The sequence below is a fragment of the Eleginops maclovinus genome, chromosome 13 (genome assembly GCF_036324505.1).
Source record: "Eleginops maclovinus isolate JMC-PN-2008 ecotype Puerto Natales chromosome 13, JC_Emac_rtc_rv5, whole genome shotgun sequence".
NCBI lineage: Eukaryota > Metazoa > Chordata > Actinopteri > Perciformes > Eleginopidae > Eleginops > Eleginops maclovinus.
In genome coordinates, this window is record NC_086361.1 from 8,957,848 (window position 1) to 8,976,044 (window position 18,197).

General features: G+C 42.5%; 1 protein-coding gene across 1 annotated transcript; it reads right to left on the bottom strand.

The window, feature by feature from the left end:
- Positions 1 to 5,545: 5,545 nt before the first annotated feature.
- LOC134874447 (claspin) lies at positions 5,546 to 17,474 on the bottom strand. Its single transcript, XM_063898458.1, has 24 exons — positions 17,194 to 17,474; positions 16,191 to 16,308; positions 15,405 to 15,838; positions 15,047 to 15,193; positions 14,700 to 14,765; positions 14,544 to 14,616; positions 14,336 to 14,438; positions 13,584 to 14,143; positions 13,264 to 13,452; positions 12,963 to 13,123; positions 12,697 to 12,887; positions 12,487 to 12,542; positions 12,188 to 12,381; positions 11,560 to 12,079; positions 10,957 to 10,990; positions 10,670 to 10,757; positions 10,424 to 10,560; positions 10,144 to 10,305; positions 9,122 to 9,243; positions 8,868 to 8,998; positions 8,610 to 8,730; positions 8,310 to 8,389; positions 8,006 to 8,167; positions 5,546 to 6,132 (listed from the first exon to the last, which is right to left on the bottom strand). The coding sequence occupies exons 1-24, from the start codon at positions 17,215 to 17,217 to the stop codon at positions 6,007 to 6,009; spliced, it is 3,999 nt and encodes a 1,332-aa protein (XP_063754528.1). The 5' UTR covers positions 17,218 to 17,474; the 3' UTR covers positions 5,546 to 6,006.
- Positions 17,475 to 18,197: the final 723 nt, after the last annotated feature.

Genomic DNA, 18,197 nt, shown 5'->3' on the forward strand with positions numbered 1-18,197 from the left:
ACTGTGAAAAAAAAAGAAGCATGACTTACCTTGTGCATAATAAGACCTTGTTTGGATTGTACACAGCCTCTAGCGCCCTGACCCACTTCCCTCAGTTCAGCTTCCACATCTGCTGCAGCACCAGTCTCGGCTGTGACAGTGGCCGAGGGCGCCTGGCAGCACCCATGGGCCACACTGTCAGATCCCCGGTGCTGAGACTGTAAAGAGAGGCCTGCCGGACCTCCAACTCACAGCCAGCGCTCATAAAAAAAATCACCCAAATCAGCCAAGACGTGCTAAATTGAAGCACTAATCCAGCACGGGGTTTGTTTTCCGCACTAATTATAAACTTTTATTTTAGAGCATAGATGCGAGTAGACACGCACACGTACAGTGCAGACGTCATGACACAAGCTGCACACAACCCCTGGGTGTTATACAGCTCATGTTTCTCTTCAATTATTCCACCCTCTGCCCTCTCTCCTCCTCATAATCTGAATAAAGCCAGATCCGTGTCCTCTAGATATTTAGAAGCCGGGCCTCAGTGCCAAAACATGTAACCTTCCTCCTCTTCTCAAGTGTGGAGGGAGTTGGGAGTTCTTGGGGGGGGGGGTTTGGCTTTACTGGGTTGACCTCGCAATTCCCTCTGGGGGTTAGACAAAGTTGTGAAATTCAGTTTGGAGTGCGGTGCCGATGCAGAAAAAGAGAATTATGCTTGAATTAGCCAACAACTTGCAAAGACGTTATTAAATTCTCATTAGACTTGATTTCTTGACCCTGCAAACAGACCCTTAGGATTCAGCATCAAGTCTTTATCTCGATTAATTGCATTGTAATGGCTCAAATATAATGACAGAGGAAGCTCCACAACGAAATCTATCACGTTATTTCCTTTGCCCCAAGCCTCTTGGCTCCTAAAATCTCACAGAAATCCAGAGTCTTAGATAAACAGACCAAACTGAGGCTTTGACAAAGGTAAAAATGTAATCGCTGCTTTAACAACACCAGAATTAAGCTCGACGGCCTGCAGGTACGGCAGCTCGCTATGGGAGGGGCCCACCATGGGGTTCATTCCAGACCCTCCTGGCGTTGGCCCCTAATGATGTGTAATGGGGCCTCCTGCGACCGTACCTAACCCCGGGACCTTCTCCTAATCACCGTGGCTCCTAATGAGATGGAGAGACATGAAAGGGCTCGTTAGAAAGAAGACCCTGTCTTTAATGCCTGCCTATTATTAGCCACTTAGCAAATCATTAGTCTCTAAACTGCGATTACGCTTTTAAGCTCGAAGATAAAGTGAAATTAAAGAGTCGAAGGAGTTTTGAAAATGTACAGCAAAGGACAGGTGAAGTGGAGCTCTCTCCAAAAACAACCAGGAAGTAAAGCTGGTTGGACTTTGGGTTACGATCTCCATCTGTCTTTTGTATCAGTTTCCTTTGATGTGCAGTCCTGAGATTATTGTAGAAGATACTTGTCTCATATTAAGTCAAGTAGTGACCTTAAGTCTGAGCAGGGAATGAAGATACACACTCCTATCCACAGGAGGCCTGATAACTAGTGTTAGAGGAATGGTAGGGGTCAAAAGTGGGAAACAGATTCAGAGGCACTAAGAGGTCCCCCTGAACAAAAATGTCAAAGTTGGGTTAAATGATCGTTGCTTTACTGAATTCCTAGACAAATAGATTTTAGAAACAGTAGAGCAGAGAGAATGAAAACAAGTCTAACGGTATGCTTCAATACCCAAACTACTCAAAATATTTAGTACGTACCAATACATTGTATGTCAAATGAAGTATGCTAATAATACCAGGATGTCCTGCTGCATATGGTCACATTTTGCCAGGATACAAGACAAGAGTCTTAATGCACGATAATGATGTGTGTCCCAAATCAATTTCTTTTTTTGAAACTTTAATTTTTATTAGGATTTTTTCATTTATATACATTTATACACAGTAAAACACAAACAAAAACATGTCCATTAACAGCTTATGAGTCCATTCATCCAGTCACAATGCAACACTTCTGTCCTGTTCAGTTGTCTATACTAGTGGTATCACCCCTCGCCCCTTCTGTAATCCTTCCATTTCTCCCATTTCAATTTAAACTTTCCCTCCCGCATTCTCAAGGTATGTGTGAACCTCTCCATGTCATAGATCTCCTCCACAATGCTCAGCCACTGTTCTTTAGTTGGGGGGTCTACCTTATACCAGGCCCTTGTAACTGCCTTCCTGGTAGCCACCAATAATACTTTCACCAGGTATCTATCTTCTCCTTGTAGCCTACATCCCTCTGTGAGATGTTCCCCAGATATAATACCAAGCATGTCTTTGGTATCTCATATCCAAGTATCTCCCTCAGCACCCTCCACACTCCCTCCCAATATCCATCCATCTTTTGGTAGTTCCAAAACACATGCGTATGGTCTGCCTCCTCTTGGCCACACAACCTCCAACATGATTTCTGATCTGGTGTGTATCTCCCCTTAATCTTTGGTGTAATGAAAAACCTTACAATGTTCTTCCAACCAAATTCCCGCCATACCCTCGAGCTAGTGGCTGAGTGTTGGACCTTGCACACATCATACCAGTCATCTTCAGTTATTTCTATTCCAAGCTCTTTTTCCCATTTTTCTTTAATATACACAGTTGAATTACCCCCACTGGCACCTAGAGCTTGGTATAGAGCTGAGATTACCCTACAATGTTTCCCTTCATATGCACCTATCATTATTTTAATTATCATATTCTGTTCTTTGGGTTCTTCTAACTTTATCTCCTTTAAATAATAGTCCCTCACCTGGAAATATCGAAATAGTTCGTTAGCCTTCAAATCAAATTTCGCAATTAAAGCCTGAAAACTCTGCATTTCCCCCCTCTCAACTAATGTACATATTGATGTAATACCCCTTTGTGCCCATCTCTCAAAGCCCCGATCGCTTATTCCCGGTTTGAATCTCTTGTCGTGGGTTATCCACGTCATCTTCGCTTCGGTCTGTATTTGGTACTTTCTCACTATCAAGTGCCAAATCCCCAAAGTGAATTTGGTTACTGGGTCCAACAATTCCTCTTCCCTCTTAAATAATTCCCTGTCTGTCATTAGTATTTGTACTGGGCTGGTCTCTGCCTTCATTTCTATATCCTTCCATCTAGCTATATAATCTCTATTACACCAGCAAGTTACCGCCCTGAGCTGTGCAGCATAGAAATAGTCCTGCAGTTTCGGTACTGCCATGCCCCCTTTGTCCTTGGGAAGCTGCATAGTGTTATATCGGATCCTTGGTCTCCTGCCCCCCCAAATGAACCTGGAAATCCATCTATCCCACTCCATAAACTGTTTCTGTGGTATCATTACTGGCAGAGTTTGGAACAGGTACAGTAGCCTTGGTAACACATTCATCTTCATTATTTCTATCCTTGAACTGAGATCCAGTTGGAGTGTTGACCATCTTCCTATATCCCTTCTAAGTTCTTGATTAATCTGAAGGTAATTTGCAGTATATAACTTACCCACTCCCCGTGTGATGTTGACTCCCAGATATCTAATTGTTTCTGCATTCCACTTAATTTTGTATTTCTCTTCCAACTCTGGTGTCGGGCATAGTTTATGGCCAAGATCTGTGTTTTGGTAACATTAAGTTTGTATCCTGAGTAATATCCATACTCCTCCATTAGATTCATCAGTGCAGGGAAGGACTCACCCGGTTGCTCCAAATAGGCTACCACACCATCCGCGAACAGCCCTATCTTATGTTCTGTACCGTTCATCTCCACCCCCTTGATGTCTTGGTTCTGTCTAATCGCCTGTGCCAATGGTTCTATGAAGAGAGTTGGAGAGAGACCACACCCCTGTCTAGTAGACCTTCCCAGACAAAAGGGGTCTGTGAGACTACCATTCACCTTGATCCTAGCAGTTGGTTCTTGATATAACGCCTTAATACATTTGACAGACTCCTCATTGAAACCAAACCTTTCTAACACCTTATATAGGTAGGTCCAATTGACACTGTCAAAGGCTTTCTCTGCATCTACACTGACTAAAGTAGCACTGTTCTTCGTTCGTTGAGTCTCTTCTACAATGTGTATTATTCTCCTAATGTTGTCCTGTGTCTGTCTCCCTTTAATAAAGCCTGTCTGGTCTTCGTCTATAATGTCAGTCATGAATGTCTCAAATCTTTTGGAGATTATTGAAGTGTACATCTTGTAGTCCACATTTAGTACTGATATTGGTCTATAACTGCTACAGTGCTCTTTATCTTTGCCCTCTTTGGGTATGGTCGTGATAATGGCCTCCCTCCATGAAGGAGGGATTTTCCCTTCTTTAATTGTGTGTCTAAATGAAGCCAGGGGTCAACTCTTGTCTAAAGGTTTTATAGAATTCTGAGGGGAATCCGTCACTACCAGGAGATTTATTGTTTTTCATCCTAAGGATCGCCCTTTCCATTTCCTCCTCTGTGATGTTTGCAGTCAATAGTTTATTCTGCTCTTCCCCTATTGATGGTAGATCCAACCTGTCCAGGAAGTCTCTCATAGCCTGTTCGTCCACCATTGCTGGTTGTGTGTATAAGGACTGATAATATTCCCTAAATGCTCTCTCTATTTCCTCTGGTTCAGTAAGTAATTCATTTGTTTTGGGGTCTCTAATTTTGTATATGGTGTTTGACGCTTGTTGTTTTCTTATACGTCTAGCCAGTAATCTGTTTGCTTCGGGGCCTCCCTCATAATAGGTTTGTTTTACAAATCTAGCCTTCTTTTCCACTTCTGACAGTAATATATTATCAATCTTTTTTCTTGTTTCTTTCACCTGTCGAAGTACCTCCGGGACACTTGTGGCTTTATGTTTTTTCTCCAAGTCTTTTAGGTGACCAATTTGTTTCTGGTAGTTCGCTAGTCTGGATTTCTTGCGAAACGTTGTCTCTGCAATCAATATTCCCCTAATGACGGCCTTAAGCGCATCCCAAAGAATGTTTGGATCTACCTCCCCATTGTCGTTTTCCTCTATATATCTATTTATATCCCTTTTTATCCTTGCCACAAGGTCGTCCCAAATCAATTTCAATTGAATGTATGGACTTTGTATGGGCAGCTAGAGAAAACTGAGCCACTTAGTCACTGTGAAGAGTCTACAGCCATGCTCAGTGGCTCTGTGAGGCAGTATGCAGCACAGTGATGTTTCAAGCTCAATGCTGAAAGATCTTTTAGCAAGGTAGCCAACTTGTATTAGCTCATCTGCTAATAAGTGCTATTGGGGCATTTGACCTGAGTATGGAGCTAGATTATCACCATGGTTATAACAGTTCTTCCTGAAGGGACATGAATCTGTTTACCAGGTAATCCGGCCAACAGCTGTAGATATTTCACTCAAACCCACAAATGATGTGATAAACCTCATGGTGGCAAAAGAGGAAAAGTCAGATTCATCAACCTGGTACCTTGAGTATCAATCTCAAATTTCTGATTTGTAAAAAGATCAGAAATGCGTCAACCTGTAGGTTTTACACACACCTGAGCACCTGCAGAACCACTGACAGCTTGCATATGTTCTGAGACAAAGGACACCAAGGCAATATCTTAAAATACAATTTTATTTACAATGTAAAACAAATACACTTAATTGATACAAAACTCCCTAAAAAAAACAAAAATCAATCCTATTTACATGATAAAACTATTTTAAGTGGACCGCCATCAGAAAGTCCAAATCAAGTCAAGTTAGGTGTGACAGATGGATGCTTCTGATAACGGATTTAAAATTCAAACACACACGGACCGGACTGCAAGTGTGTGTGAGAAGTAAAACATCAAGAGATGCCTCAGTGGTGTGCTGTAGTTTGCCATTTTAAGGCATTGTAAACATGTGAAACACAAGGATCTTATATGTGTTTCATTAAGAGGGTGTCCAGCAGCTTCGCATGTCACCATAATTTAACCATTGTTCATTTTTGAGATCTTTAATGGCTTGTGAAATACTGGATGTGGCTGGTCTATTCTGGCCTTTATCCGATGGCTCTTAGTTAGCGTTGCTCCCTCAGTGGTCCAGGTAGCTGAAGATGCTCCTTTGGGGGCCTTTTGTCTGTGCTGCAGGTCTGTTCTCTCTGCAGGGCCTCTTGGCTGCGGGGGTCACCGATTCCACCGGCCCCCTCTTCTTCATCACCTGACGATCCAACACAATAAATATAAACCTTGTCAAAACACTGGAGAATACATAAAGCCATGTTTTTGTGTCGATATAAATAATGCTTGGTAAATAAAACATTCATACTGAGAAGTGGGCTCTGCCTCCCCCTAGTGTCATAACTATAGAAGACATCAGAGTCAGTAAACACATGATTATCACACCGAGCGATCTTTGGAAACTGATTTGTTTTGGTGCTTATTTTTAGAACAGTGAGCTCTTGTGAAAAACACGCAGCCAAACAGGGTGTAGGCCAGAGCAAAGATTAAACCCTGTGATTCAAAACAGCTGGACAAATATGCCAGGCCATTTTTGTAGTCAAGGATTAGGTACTAATATGGGTACTCTAGAGTAGCATGCAATATTTTTAAAGGATACAGTAAACACAGAAGTACCATGAGCCTGATTATTTAAAGATCAGTGGTGACTCTCCGTCATCTATGCGGCCTCTTGTTGCAAAATGTTCTCTTAACAAGCTGTGATGTTTTTAATATGAGATCATCTTTCCTTTTCCCACTCATTTCAAAACATTTATGTAATCAAAACAAACAGTTATTATTGTTAGGATCTATGCACGGGCACGCCAGAGCCCCGTAGGACTAACAAATGTTTCTGTTACTTTTGACTCTGCCACCTTGTGCAATCTGTGTAAGGCAGTGCTTTCTACTAGCTTGTGTGACACAGTGCCCCAGGACGAAAGTGTGAAGGGTCATGGTAGATGCTGGTTAAAATTTAACTTTAACTACAGAGGCTTTATTGCAATTGCAAGAATTACTTAATCCCAATATTGGAGTAAGGTAGCAGACTTAATAATAATTGTGCAGAGGAGGTCAGTTCTCTGAACGATTCAAATGCTGCCAACTCTGTTCAACATTTAATGCATTCACATTCTTAAAGGCTACCATTTATTAAACAATAAGCACAACTTATTACTATCACTTTCCTACATATGTGTATTACTAACTACAATTACTGCCACATGGGTTCTTAAAAAATATAGTATCAGGGCACCAACGTGAATTCCGGACCAAATCACGGCCTCGCCCACTTTTCCGGCAGATATAATGCATTAGAGCGAGCGGAAACTAATACTTTCTTCATGTCTTAAAGCTGCTGAGTCATATATTGCACCTAAAACAACAAAGAAATCCAGACTTACGGTTTCTTTACCTCTACAGAAAAAAGGAACTAAAGAAACTAATTTAGAAATCTCAGTATCAGTGTAAGCCTGCTGCCTGCCACTCCTCCTCCGCCAGACCCACCAGACGTCCATCCTCTATTTATTCTCCCTAAAACAAAGCTGTCTGTGCCGTCTGACGCTCCATTTCACACAATTATTATATTATAACGTTTTTGACGAACATAAATATTGTTTTCTGGCATCACTCAAGCATTTTATGGGGAAAACCTGCATTTTAGTATGGTTTAGACAAAACCCCTGTACCTTATTGTCACCTCTGCAAAGGAGCTTGTTTTTGGGCAGTTTGCTGTTTGTGAGCAGGACTGCTATAACACTTTTTTAGGAATGTCTGTTTTTTCTTTTATATGAAAGCGCATAGCACGGGCAAAGGAAGAACACATCACATTTTGGAGCAGATGCACGCATCATTTTTCAGTCATGGGATTGGGTTTAATGGAGGTCTGAGCAGATCAAGTGCCCGTCTATCGTTTTCTTTTATCCTGAAGTAATGTATATAAAGATAATGACAAGATTCTATTTTAAGCTTATAATGTTTGGTAATCTCAATCAATCAATCAAGATTTTCTGACCATTCAGATTAATACATATTTTCTGATTTTCTGAGGGCTGAATGGTTGATTGAGCAAAGGGACACCATCTTGCACTTCTCACCTGTTTGTTGGGAGCGTTCAAGGTGGACTTGTCCTTCTCAGGAGACAGAGTCTGGAACAGGAATCCTCGACTGTTTCTGGGAGCCAGAGGATTCCCGTCTGAGATGCAGGCCAACTTCTGGAGGACGGACTGAGGCCGACTCAGCAGGGAGCCCCTCTTCACCTGGAAGAGCATGCATCTTAGATTGACCTTGTACAGGCAACATATAACAGACATAGTTGGTAAAAGGTTCAATGCTAATCTAACAAAATGATAAGTCAGAACTCAATTAAATCCACATTTTCTTTACATGACGGTGAGGTACCTGTGAGGGCTGCGAGGGTCTCTGGAAGGGGTTCAGAGCTGATGTCGTCTTCTTGGATGGTTGTGGTGCCGCAGTGGGATCTGGTTTGAAAAGATTAAAAGTTAGAAAGTGAAATATTCTTTGATATACTTTTATAATAATGAAAGGTAGTTTACACTTTTTGTCTTTTCCCAAATGATCCGGGGAGCTATAAGCTTACCAATATCATTTAAAGACCACCGATCACTGGAATTATTACAGAACCAAAGCGTGTTTTTAAGTCCATAGGATTGGGTTTGCGATGCCTTGTCTCAAACTGACCTTTCCTCTGCAGAGTCTTGGCAGTCACTTTCTTGGCCAGCTTCATAAACTGACTGTCTTCTTCTCCAATCTTCTCATCGTCTGCATCCAAGTCCTCCTCTTTCTTGGCTTTCTGCTCAGACTGTGAGAAGAGACACAGAAAAAAGAAATGAAGACAAAGTAACAACAGCCCATGCAGAAGAGGGGGAAGACTCAACCACATTTGTCTCCTCACCATTATCTATGTACTGTATAATACTCCCAAAAATAGCAACGTACCTGTTCTCTGAGCCACTGTTCTCTCTCCAGCCTGTCTTTCCTCCTCTGGATCTCAGCTGGGTCCACCTCATCCTCATCCTGCTCCCCTTCCTCCCCCTCTCCCCCCGTCATGTCCATGTTGAACCCGTTATCTGGAAAAATAATTCAAAAGGTTGGGTTAATACTTGTATTAACAACTCATTTCCAAAATCCCTTCTCAGTACCAGTATAAAGTATACAATATATGGTATGGATCCCTCATTCGATAAACTCACCCATATTTTTCCAGCGGAATTGGCGAGCTCGTCCCGGGCCGTCAGAGTGCAGGTCTCCGTCAGCGAGGTAACGCTCCTGGTAGAGCCTCAGCTGGCGCTTGTCATCATCCATGATCTGCTTCCTGTAGGAACAATACCGGATGGGTGTGATTTTAAATTTTCATCTTTCAGTTTAAACGGCTAAACTTAAGAAGACGTCTTCATTGCATGCTTTATAGGGGGGAAAGCGAACATGTACATCTCATAGGTTGTTTGGTTCAGGATCATCGGTTCGTTATGAAACCTCTTCAGGTCGGTATTCCCTGTGACCCATCAATAACTTAATAAAGATGAGTGTTATAAACTATTCCTAAATGTTCCAAATTTTCTAAAATAATTTACAGAACCGTGATCCAAAAACTGAAGATTTATATCAAACAGTAAAGTTTGAACACGGTTACACCCCTTATAACTTCTATAGGTTATTCCTAAAGAGTTGTGCAGTAATAAGGCCTCAAAACCAAAAATGAGTCAGCATTTGAGCCATTCCAGGTTCCCTCATTTCGAAGACTGGTTTGGTGAATGTGAAAGATGCTTTAAATAATGTCTGTGGTTCACACAAGCTCACTAGACGTTCATGATTTGTAGTAGGACATAAACTCTGCAGTAAATACCAGCTGGTGAATGTCTGAAGTGGGTGCTAACAATTGAATAAATATTAGCAGCCTTTAACTTAGCGGTGGTGATGCGCTGCCATGTGACGGTGAACTGGGGTCGTTCTTTTATGTCCTAACGTTAGCTACAGTAGGAGGTGATTGCATTTACACTTCAAAAGTCACGTTTAATATATTGAAATTACACTGCTGAACAAATTATGTATCATAAGCATGTGTTTGATAAAGAGTCTATTTCTGCTATACTCAAAAATCCAAAGCAATCCAATGGAAAAATCCCATTGCTTTTTGTGATTCCAACCCCCTTATACCAGCACCACTCTATTATGAGCGGAGGAAACTCCAACCTTATCTTGGGTCATTACTCACATGTGGATCTTGTTGACCTGGTCCTGCAGCTCTTCATCAGAGGGAAGATCCTCTAGAAGCTCCTCTTCCTCATATTCGCTTCCTTCGTCGCCGTCCTCATCGTCACTGTCCATGTCGCTGCCGGACAGCTCGGCCTCTGCCTCCAGGTAGTCGGTCATATGCCTGGGAACAGCAGGTGAGAGGAGGTTCACACGAGTGCTCAAGCGTGGACTACGTGATGATAGTATATGACGTGTGTATGCATATGGTGCTAAACACATTCATTTGGTTCTCAACTTACATCTTCTTCTTTTTCTTGACTCGGTGTGGTGCGAAGACACCCTGCATCTCCTCCTCTTCTACATCATCGTCCTCTTCCCCAACCTCCTCTCCATCTCCCTCCTCTTTTTCCGCTGCACCATCCTCATCATCGTCCTCCTATGAACGTACAATTCATGTGTCATTTGCATCAAAAAGACGTAAATCCAGTATGTTCAATTCAACTAAATTAATAAAACGGAGGCACGTGTTGACGCCTGGATCTCACCTGTTCACTGTGACTTTCCACATCTGACAGAAGCCGGAACTCACAGTCCTCCTCTTCCTCCTCCTCTTCTTCATCTGGCTTCCTTTTACTTTATATTAAGAAATAAGAAATTAGTATGAGAATATTCCCAAAAAATGGTACCTTTAATGTACCCTGTTAAAGGGTTTAAAGAAAGTGAGTAAGTAGAAAAAGAGGGAATAGATATAATATTATGTATATTTCTTTAGACCCATCTCCTTTCCTAACAATGATGTGCATTATTCCAGGTCTTTCTCTTGGTACTGTACCTGTCTTGTGCTGGCGAAGCTGTGTGAGCAGAACCTAAAATTGGCAGCAAAGGGAGACAGATGTAAATATTGTGTCGCTGAAATAAAAAAACAAAGACCCAGGGCAACAAGAAATGTACATATAAGAAACTGCATCCATTTATTGTGATATATACGATATACATATGGTTGTTAGATAAAATATTGCTTTGGGTATCTTTGAATACATGAACTTCTGGGAAGACAGAATATTATAGTTTCAGAAAATATTTCGATGATAAAAGCTTAATCGTAACAATAGATATTCTAACCAAAGCCACTGAATTTAAATAAAAAGTAAATTACATAAAAGAAAGAAATTCAAACCAAAAACATAAAAAAGGAAGTATGAATTTTAACAGGACAGTCATCCGAACTACATTGTTTATCGGCCTCTTACTGCTAAGCTTAACATTTATTTCCCCTTCACAATAAATACATTTTTTAGTATTAGTTAAATTATTAAGACCTGAATGTCTTGTCAGTAATAACATAATGTATAATGTGTATGTGTGTAAAACAATTGTTTGCACACTGTAAGTGATTAAACATAAAATACACTTTATTAAAAGAAGGAATCTTTACCTTGACTGGGGAATTTCCCCGAGCAGAGCCCCAGCAGCTGATCCATGGTGTTATCAGACTCTTCATCCTGGTCACTTCCCTTTTTGTCCTCTCCTGCCTGTGTCGGTGGAAACGCTCCGGAGCACATCTGGAGCAGCTCGCCCTCCTGTGTGGCTCCGAGGCCCTCGGCCCTGCGGGAGCCGCTGTTCGCCGTTGCAAAGACTCCTGAGCACATGCCCAGCAGCTCCCCCATGTTAGCGTCCATCGCGTTTTCATCCAGGCTGTCCAGGATCAACTGTCTCTTATGGGAGCGGGGTGCACCAGGCCTCGGCCCGACGTTCAGGAAGCCGTCCGCATCCAGTAACTGCGAGTGGGTGTCCTCCTCCAGTGAGAAGCGACCCTGGGAGTCTCCTCCCAGGCCGGGGCCTGAAGCTGCTCTGTCATGGGGTCCTGAGTCTGCTCCTGGGGACGGAGGTGCATACATGTCTAGGGAGTCCTCAACAGGGAGGGAGAGGGAGGGCTCGGAGAGTTTGCCTGAACTCTGGTGGAAGAAAACAAGGTGGAAATATGTTTGGTAGAAGTCCAACCACTGATGATGTTATTTGAATACTTTGGTGTCTTAAACATAATTAAAAATATGATATCTTACCTTAGAGGCAGAGCCAAGGAAGCTGGGCCTGAAGAGGCATGGAGAGGGGGAGCGGAAAATGGAGGAGTTGGAGAGGCTTTTTCCTGCGGAGCGCTGATAACTGACAGGCTGGTACGAGGTGATCATGGAGCCAGCCAGCTCAAAGCTGCTGTTGTGGCTGTTGTCCTTCACCAGGGACAGAGAGTCGTCATCCTCTGGAGACGGGAGGGATGAGACAGTGAGAAAATAATACACACATTTTGCACAAAATGCTCCAGTAAATAAGAGCTCTTAAAAGCAAATGCTTCCCTTTTACTCACCCATCTTATTGCTGTTGCTGTTCTGCCCAAAAGGACCAGACCTTCTGACACCATCACTAAAAGGTTAAACAGAGCATTTGACAACATACAGTGCAAACAAATATAAGAATACTTAATTTAATATTAAGACCAATTCATTGAAGTTACTGATTAAAGTTACAATGGTAAATACATAACAAGACAACTAATAAACTCCCCACACACACTCACCCTGTGCGAGAGCAGGAGTTCCCGGGGAACAGCAGCAGTGTGACGTCCCTGTTCATGTCAGGAACCGGCGATGGTCCGTTCAGTGCCACAGGAGACAGACTTCTAATACTCCGGGCCACGCTGCCTTCATCGTCTTCATGCTCCTTCTCTTCTTCCTCGCCATCATCCCCTCCCAGTAAGTCATCTACATTCTGTTAAAGGAGAAGATCAAGTTTACAAGGCTGCAAAAGGTACATGTCGGTCATTTCAAAAGCAAAACCTCTTACCTCCTCTGCCTCAGAATCCGTCATGTCTTCTTCCTCCTCTTCCTCCTCTCCACAGTCCTCATTGTCGAGGCGATTCAGCTCAGCCTTGCGTTCCCTCTCCTCCTGTCTCCTCTGGGCCATGGCGAGCTGCAGGCGCTGCTTCAGAGTCATCAGCTTCACCCCTAAAGAAAAGGAACAGAGGATGTTGGACTTGTCAGACAGGAAGCAATCCATGTCTCCAGCTCAATATTGGTACACCAAGATGTATCTTTCCATTCTTTGGTCCATGGCCTCAAAATGCACTTCACATGTGGATCCATACCTGGTTTGGTGGTCGGAGGCTCCTCTGCTCCCTCTTTCACAGTGACAGTGACTGACTCGGTGTGCAGCTCCTCCTGTCCAGAGGGGGTGCTGTCTTTGCGGACTATGCTGAGCTGCATCGTTCGTTCTCCTTGAGGCCGTACGGGTGCTTTGACGTGACGAAGGTAGCGCTTCTTCAGTGCCTCAACGCCTAGTTGAAGAAAAAAGGTGAACACAAGATCAATTTTTGACAAGCTACTCTCCCCTTAAATGAATTAAACAAAACAAAAAATCTTTGTCTCTTCTAACTTTATGGAAATCCCAAAGAGAATCATCACTCACCAGAGTTGAGCTGTGGAGGCTCGAGCTGAACAAAGGCCCCGTCATCTGGACATAATTTAGCGACGGGTGGAGGGTTCAGTCCGAACTTCTTCAGAAAGGCGAATCTGTCCTTCTTTGGTTTGGTGGGTTGCTGTGCTGAAGGCTCTTTAACAGCAGGTTCAGGACACTGAGCACCCAAAGGCTCCACCACAGCCCCAGATACAGGCTCTTTCTGTGGGGCGTCGGACATCACCGCATTCTGGCTTTGCTCTGCAGGTGACGCTTCTCCAGCATCAGAGGCACGTCTCTGTGCATCTGTTCCCTCCGACTCATGCAGACTCTCAGAGAGGTAGAGCATGGGTCCAGAGTCCTGGTCGGGATCCAGGCTTGGGGCAGCGTCTCTGGCTTGGCTGAGGCTCTCCTGCTGCGGGGACGAGGTGGCGGCAGGATGAGGAATGGACTGGATCTGAGTGGACGACATATCCAGAGACGGAGGAGAGTCCTGCTCTGTGGCTGGGATGATGGGGGGAGGAGGAGGAGCTGATGGTGTCTCCAACATCATGGCTGAATATTTGGTAGATCTGATGAGAAAATATGTAAAAATGAGTGTGAGTAAATGTCGATTGTGTGTGTATGAAGGAAATGCACTTGAGATTAACTTCCTAACACAAAATCAGAGAGTCTTTAAATCGTTACGACAGACGGTCATTTTTGAACCGTATGGCCAGCTGTTGCCCGGATACATGCGTGTTATGTGTTACACGAGTCCTTACTTTAACAGTCTCATGGCGGGACCCTCTGGCCTGGCCCGCTTCTTAAAGAACTGGTCGATGGTCTTGGGCTCAGGGATGTGATAGGGCAGGCCAAGTGTAGACTCTACAGAGACAGAATAACTTGTCAAAGATGCAAACACACATTATGAACTGTAAACACCTTGCCACAATAGATCAAAGTGAATAGAAGTGTTTCATGTGCACTGACCTCGGACCAGCCTCTGGGACTCACTGTGGAGGTGCTTCATCGCCTCTTTGCTGGCACGTGCGGCTTTCCTCTCCTGAAAGCATCACACGTGTTGAGAATGAAGCCGCTTTTCTTACAGCATTAAGAATAAAAGTCAAGAGTTTTGCCTATGCATACCACACGCTGAGGCTTCTTTGTGTCCTCCTCTTCATCTTCCTCCTCTTCATCATCCAGGAGAGGATCCTGCAGCAATATTAAACACGGATTACACAAAGGCCTGTGTAGACGACCTACATGTCATGCAAACTATTGTAATTCATAAATATATACAACTATTTAATGGCCCTTTGAAGATGAATAACAACTGCTCTGCATTTAACTAAAATTAATTAACTTTTAACTGGATCTGTTACCATTATTATGCATACCAATACGCTGAACAAAAAGCAAGTGCTCAGAATCATGCTAACACTAACATATACACAGTGATGAACAATTTGAATTGCCAATAGTCATCTTTGTACCTTTTGATTTTTCATTTTTTGCTTGACAGCAGCCCTGATGGCCTCCAGAGATTCTTCCTCCTCATCATCGTCTAGCCCTGTGTCAAACAGATCTGTGTCGCCCAGCTGACAGCCACTATCGTTCAGACCCCGAGGGAGAGGTGTGTTCTGGGAAAAGGAATGCACGTTGTCTTTAAATTACAAAAAAGTAATTGACCATGCAACTTACTGGTAATTTGTGTGGATTTTTTAACTTTTAATGGAGACAAATGCACACTGTGGTATACCTACTTTTATGTATTCATCAGTAAAGAATCTGAATACTAGAGTCACTGCACATGGAATTAAAAACACAACTATGGGAAATAAATTCACAAACCTGATTTATTTCAGAGAACCTCTCCTTTTTCTTCAGTTTTTCCACCGCCTTGCTGCGCTTTTCCTTTTTCTCCCTGTGCCTCTGACTCTTTTCTCTCTTGTTCAATTCCTTCATCGATTTCGCTTTCTTCCTCACCTCCTCCTGTTGTTGCTCCTGCATTTCTCCACTTTTCTCTTGCTCAGACTCACTGTCTTCGCTGTCAATGGGAGCACGGACTATTCTCTTGCTCTTCTGCGCCCCCTTCTCTTTCCTCTCACCCTTGGTTTCTGCGTCTTCAGTCTCCATCTCCTCTCCGCTGGAAGCAGATAAGACCAGCGCTTCGGCCATGTTTACACTGTTGTCACCAGCGGCCTCCTCTTCCTCACTCTCACTGTCTCTTATTGCATTACGATGAGGCTTTCTGTGAACAGTGATGTCTTCATCGTCTTCTGAATCTGAAAACATTTTTTTTTTTAGAACCAGTCAAATATAAAGCACTTAATACAGAGTTATTGTAATTGCCTGATATTGGTTCTGTTTGTCCAGTGTGTTGTTCTTTTATTTTATTTGTATTTTGTTCTTTTATAACCGTATGGTAATGGTTCCTTGTATACTGTTTAAATACTAATTTGAGTACTGCACTTGTTGTAAGCTTTGTGTCCACCAACTACCTAACAGTAAACGTAAATGTAAATTGTGTTTGTTATTGTATGGAGATTAACATGAATGCCCTCATTTACATAGCCAAAGTGTCCCCTGCCCTGTCTCTCTCAGGCTGAATGATCATCTTTTGTTATGTTCCTTCACCTGGAAGCTCCACTCTTTTGTTGGCTGCCTCCATCACCATCTCCTCCTCTGGAGAGCCCATCCCGCTGTCTGAATCACTGTCTGGGGCTGTTGGGACCACAGCCGGGAGAACTTCAGCCTGGGAACAAAAATACAGATAAAGTGCACATTCTAATTATTACTCTGTATTCTGTTTGCCTAGTTTAAATAACTCCAAAAGTTACTATGTATAAATTGCATTATTAAAGTGGAGACTGCAGCTGTTGATATTCCAAAACTTAATTCTTAACTTTTTGGTCTGTTATTGAATGAACACATAAAATAATCTATTTCCACTAAATCAAACAGCACTCCCTGAGAAGCTTTAATGGCTTTTACATTTGTTAATCCCTTGCAGCATAGATAAATATACATTTTTATATAATCAGCTTGAAATACCTAGAATGGGGGTCACTAGGTCAATATCCAGTTCCAGACACAATATTTGTTATCTTTGCAAATGTATTATATGTATTGTGTTCGATTGTGTGACTCAAGACATCCGGATCGGTGTTATAATACCTTAGTGGCGCCTTGAAATACACCAAACAATGAGCAGTGCGTTAGCTAGCGACATTGCTTCCTTTCAGCAGTTACCTTAGGTAATGTAACATGTACCATACATTAATAATTGTTTCAGGGAGCAAGCAGTATTTTATTTTACTGCCGATATTATAATCTTCCCAGATGTGGGATTTGAACAGTAGTCAACAATATAAAACGCCTAACTAGCATGCATTTAATCGATGTGACCAGGCCAAGAGGACATCCACCATTCCAGCTGGCTAAACCAAACGTAGCAAGCTAACGTTAGCTATGTGGCTAAAGCTAACTACAGCTGCTATTAGCACATTTGTTTCTTTCTTGAATGCGTTTGATCTAGCTAGTCTTTTCTCCTAACTCATGGCTAACAGGGCCTAATGTGGCATATATGTCAGTCTGATACTTTAACGTTAAATCGATGTTTAAAACACATTTTCCTCACCTGTTGAGAGACGGCCAGGCTCATCTTTGTCCGCCGGCTAGTTTTCGCTCTTCTGTGAAATAAACCAGCGGAGACCAGTAGCCACAACTGATGTGGAGAAGCAAATGTCTGCGTGACAAAGGCTACTTTAGAATTGTAAAGCACATTTAGAAAGAGTTGAGCCGGGCTGTTTCTCTTCCTCCCGCCTGTTCCCTAACCTTACACACCGAATAGAAAATTTGATCTTTCGCGCGCCGTGACAGCTGGCCCGCAGTTTTTCGTCACCGAGTGTCAATCGCCTCGTTCTCGCGTTCCTATTGGTCTATTTTGGACGTTTGTTTCCGCCCAGTCTGACGACACGGCTTGGATATAGCTGACTTTTAATGCCGGGAGTTCTCGAGCGGGCGGGGTTGAGGGGGTTTACAAAAGGGAAGGTAGTAAAAGATTAAACTTTATTATCCCATAACGAGGGAAGTTGTTGTGCAGCAGTTGTACTGCAATAGTTGAACATATGAACACATCTGAGTAGGCTAGTCTAGTTCTATTTAGTAAGGTGCAAAACCGAAATGTAAACAATGGCAGAAAAGTTAATTGGTTAAGGGTTACTGCCATACAAATGACAGAAAACAACCAGAAAGAAACAAAGGAATTTGTCATGAATTGGTCTTCGTTGCAATCACTAATAGTACAAAAATGTGATTATCTGGAAGGGAATTGAAATTTGACTAAAAATTGGAAAATTGTAGAGACAATCTAAATCTGACTTTCTAATATTTAATGTAAAAAAAGAAATGATATCGCTAAGGCCCCTGGACATTTACAGGATAATAAGATATGCATATTTTCAGTACTTGCTCTAATGTTGAATTTATTCAGATACATTTCTGAACATGTATATCGATCACAGTATCACTGACTATATTGGATCATATGAGCAAATGGATCCATCTGTTAGGGTAGGGCTTATTTTAGTTATTTTACATCTGAAAAGAATTACTCAAGTAATGCTCTGCTCAGTGAATTAC

Excerpts from the sequence above, each read along its gene's own strand:
- LOC134874447 (XM_063898458.1), bottom strand. The coding sequence starts at position 17,217 with ATGAGCCTGGCCGTCTCTCAACAG. Across the intron at positions 13,453-13,583 it reads GCCTCCACAGCTCAACTCTG|GCGTTGAGGCACTGAAGAAG; the intron begins GTGAGTGATGAT and ends TTCTTCAACTAG. Across the intron at positions 10,306-10,423 it reads GTCAAGAAAAAGAAGAAGAT|GCATATGACCGACTACCTGG; the intron begins GTAAGTTGAGAA and ends TGCTGTTCCCAG.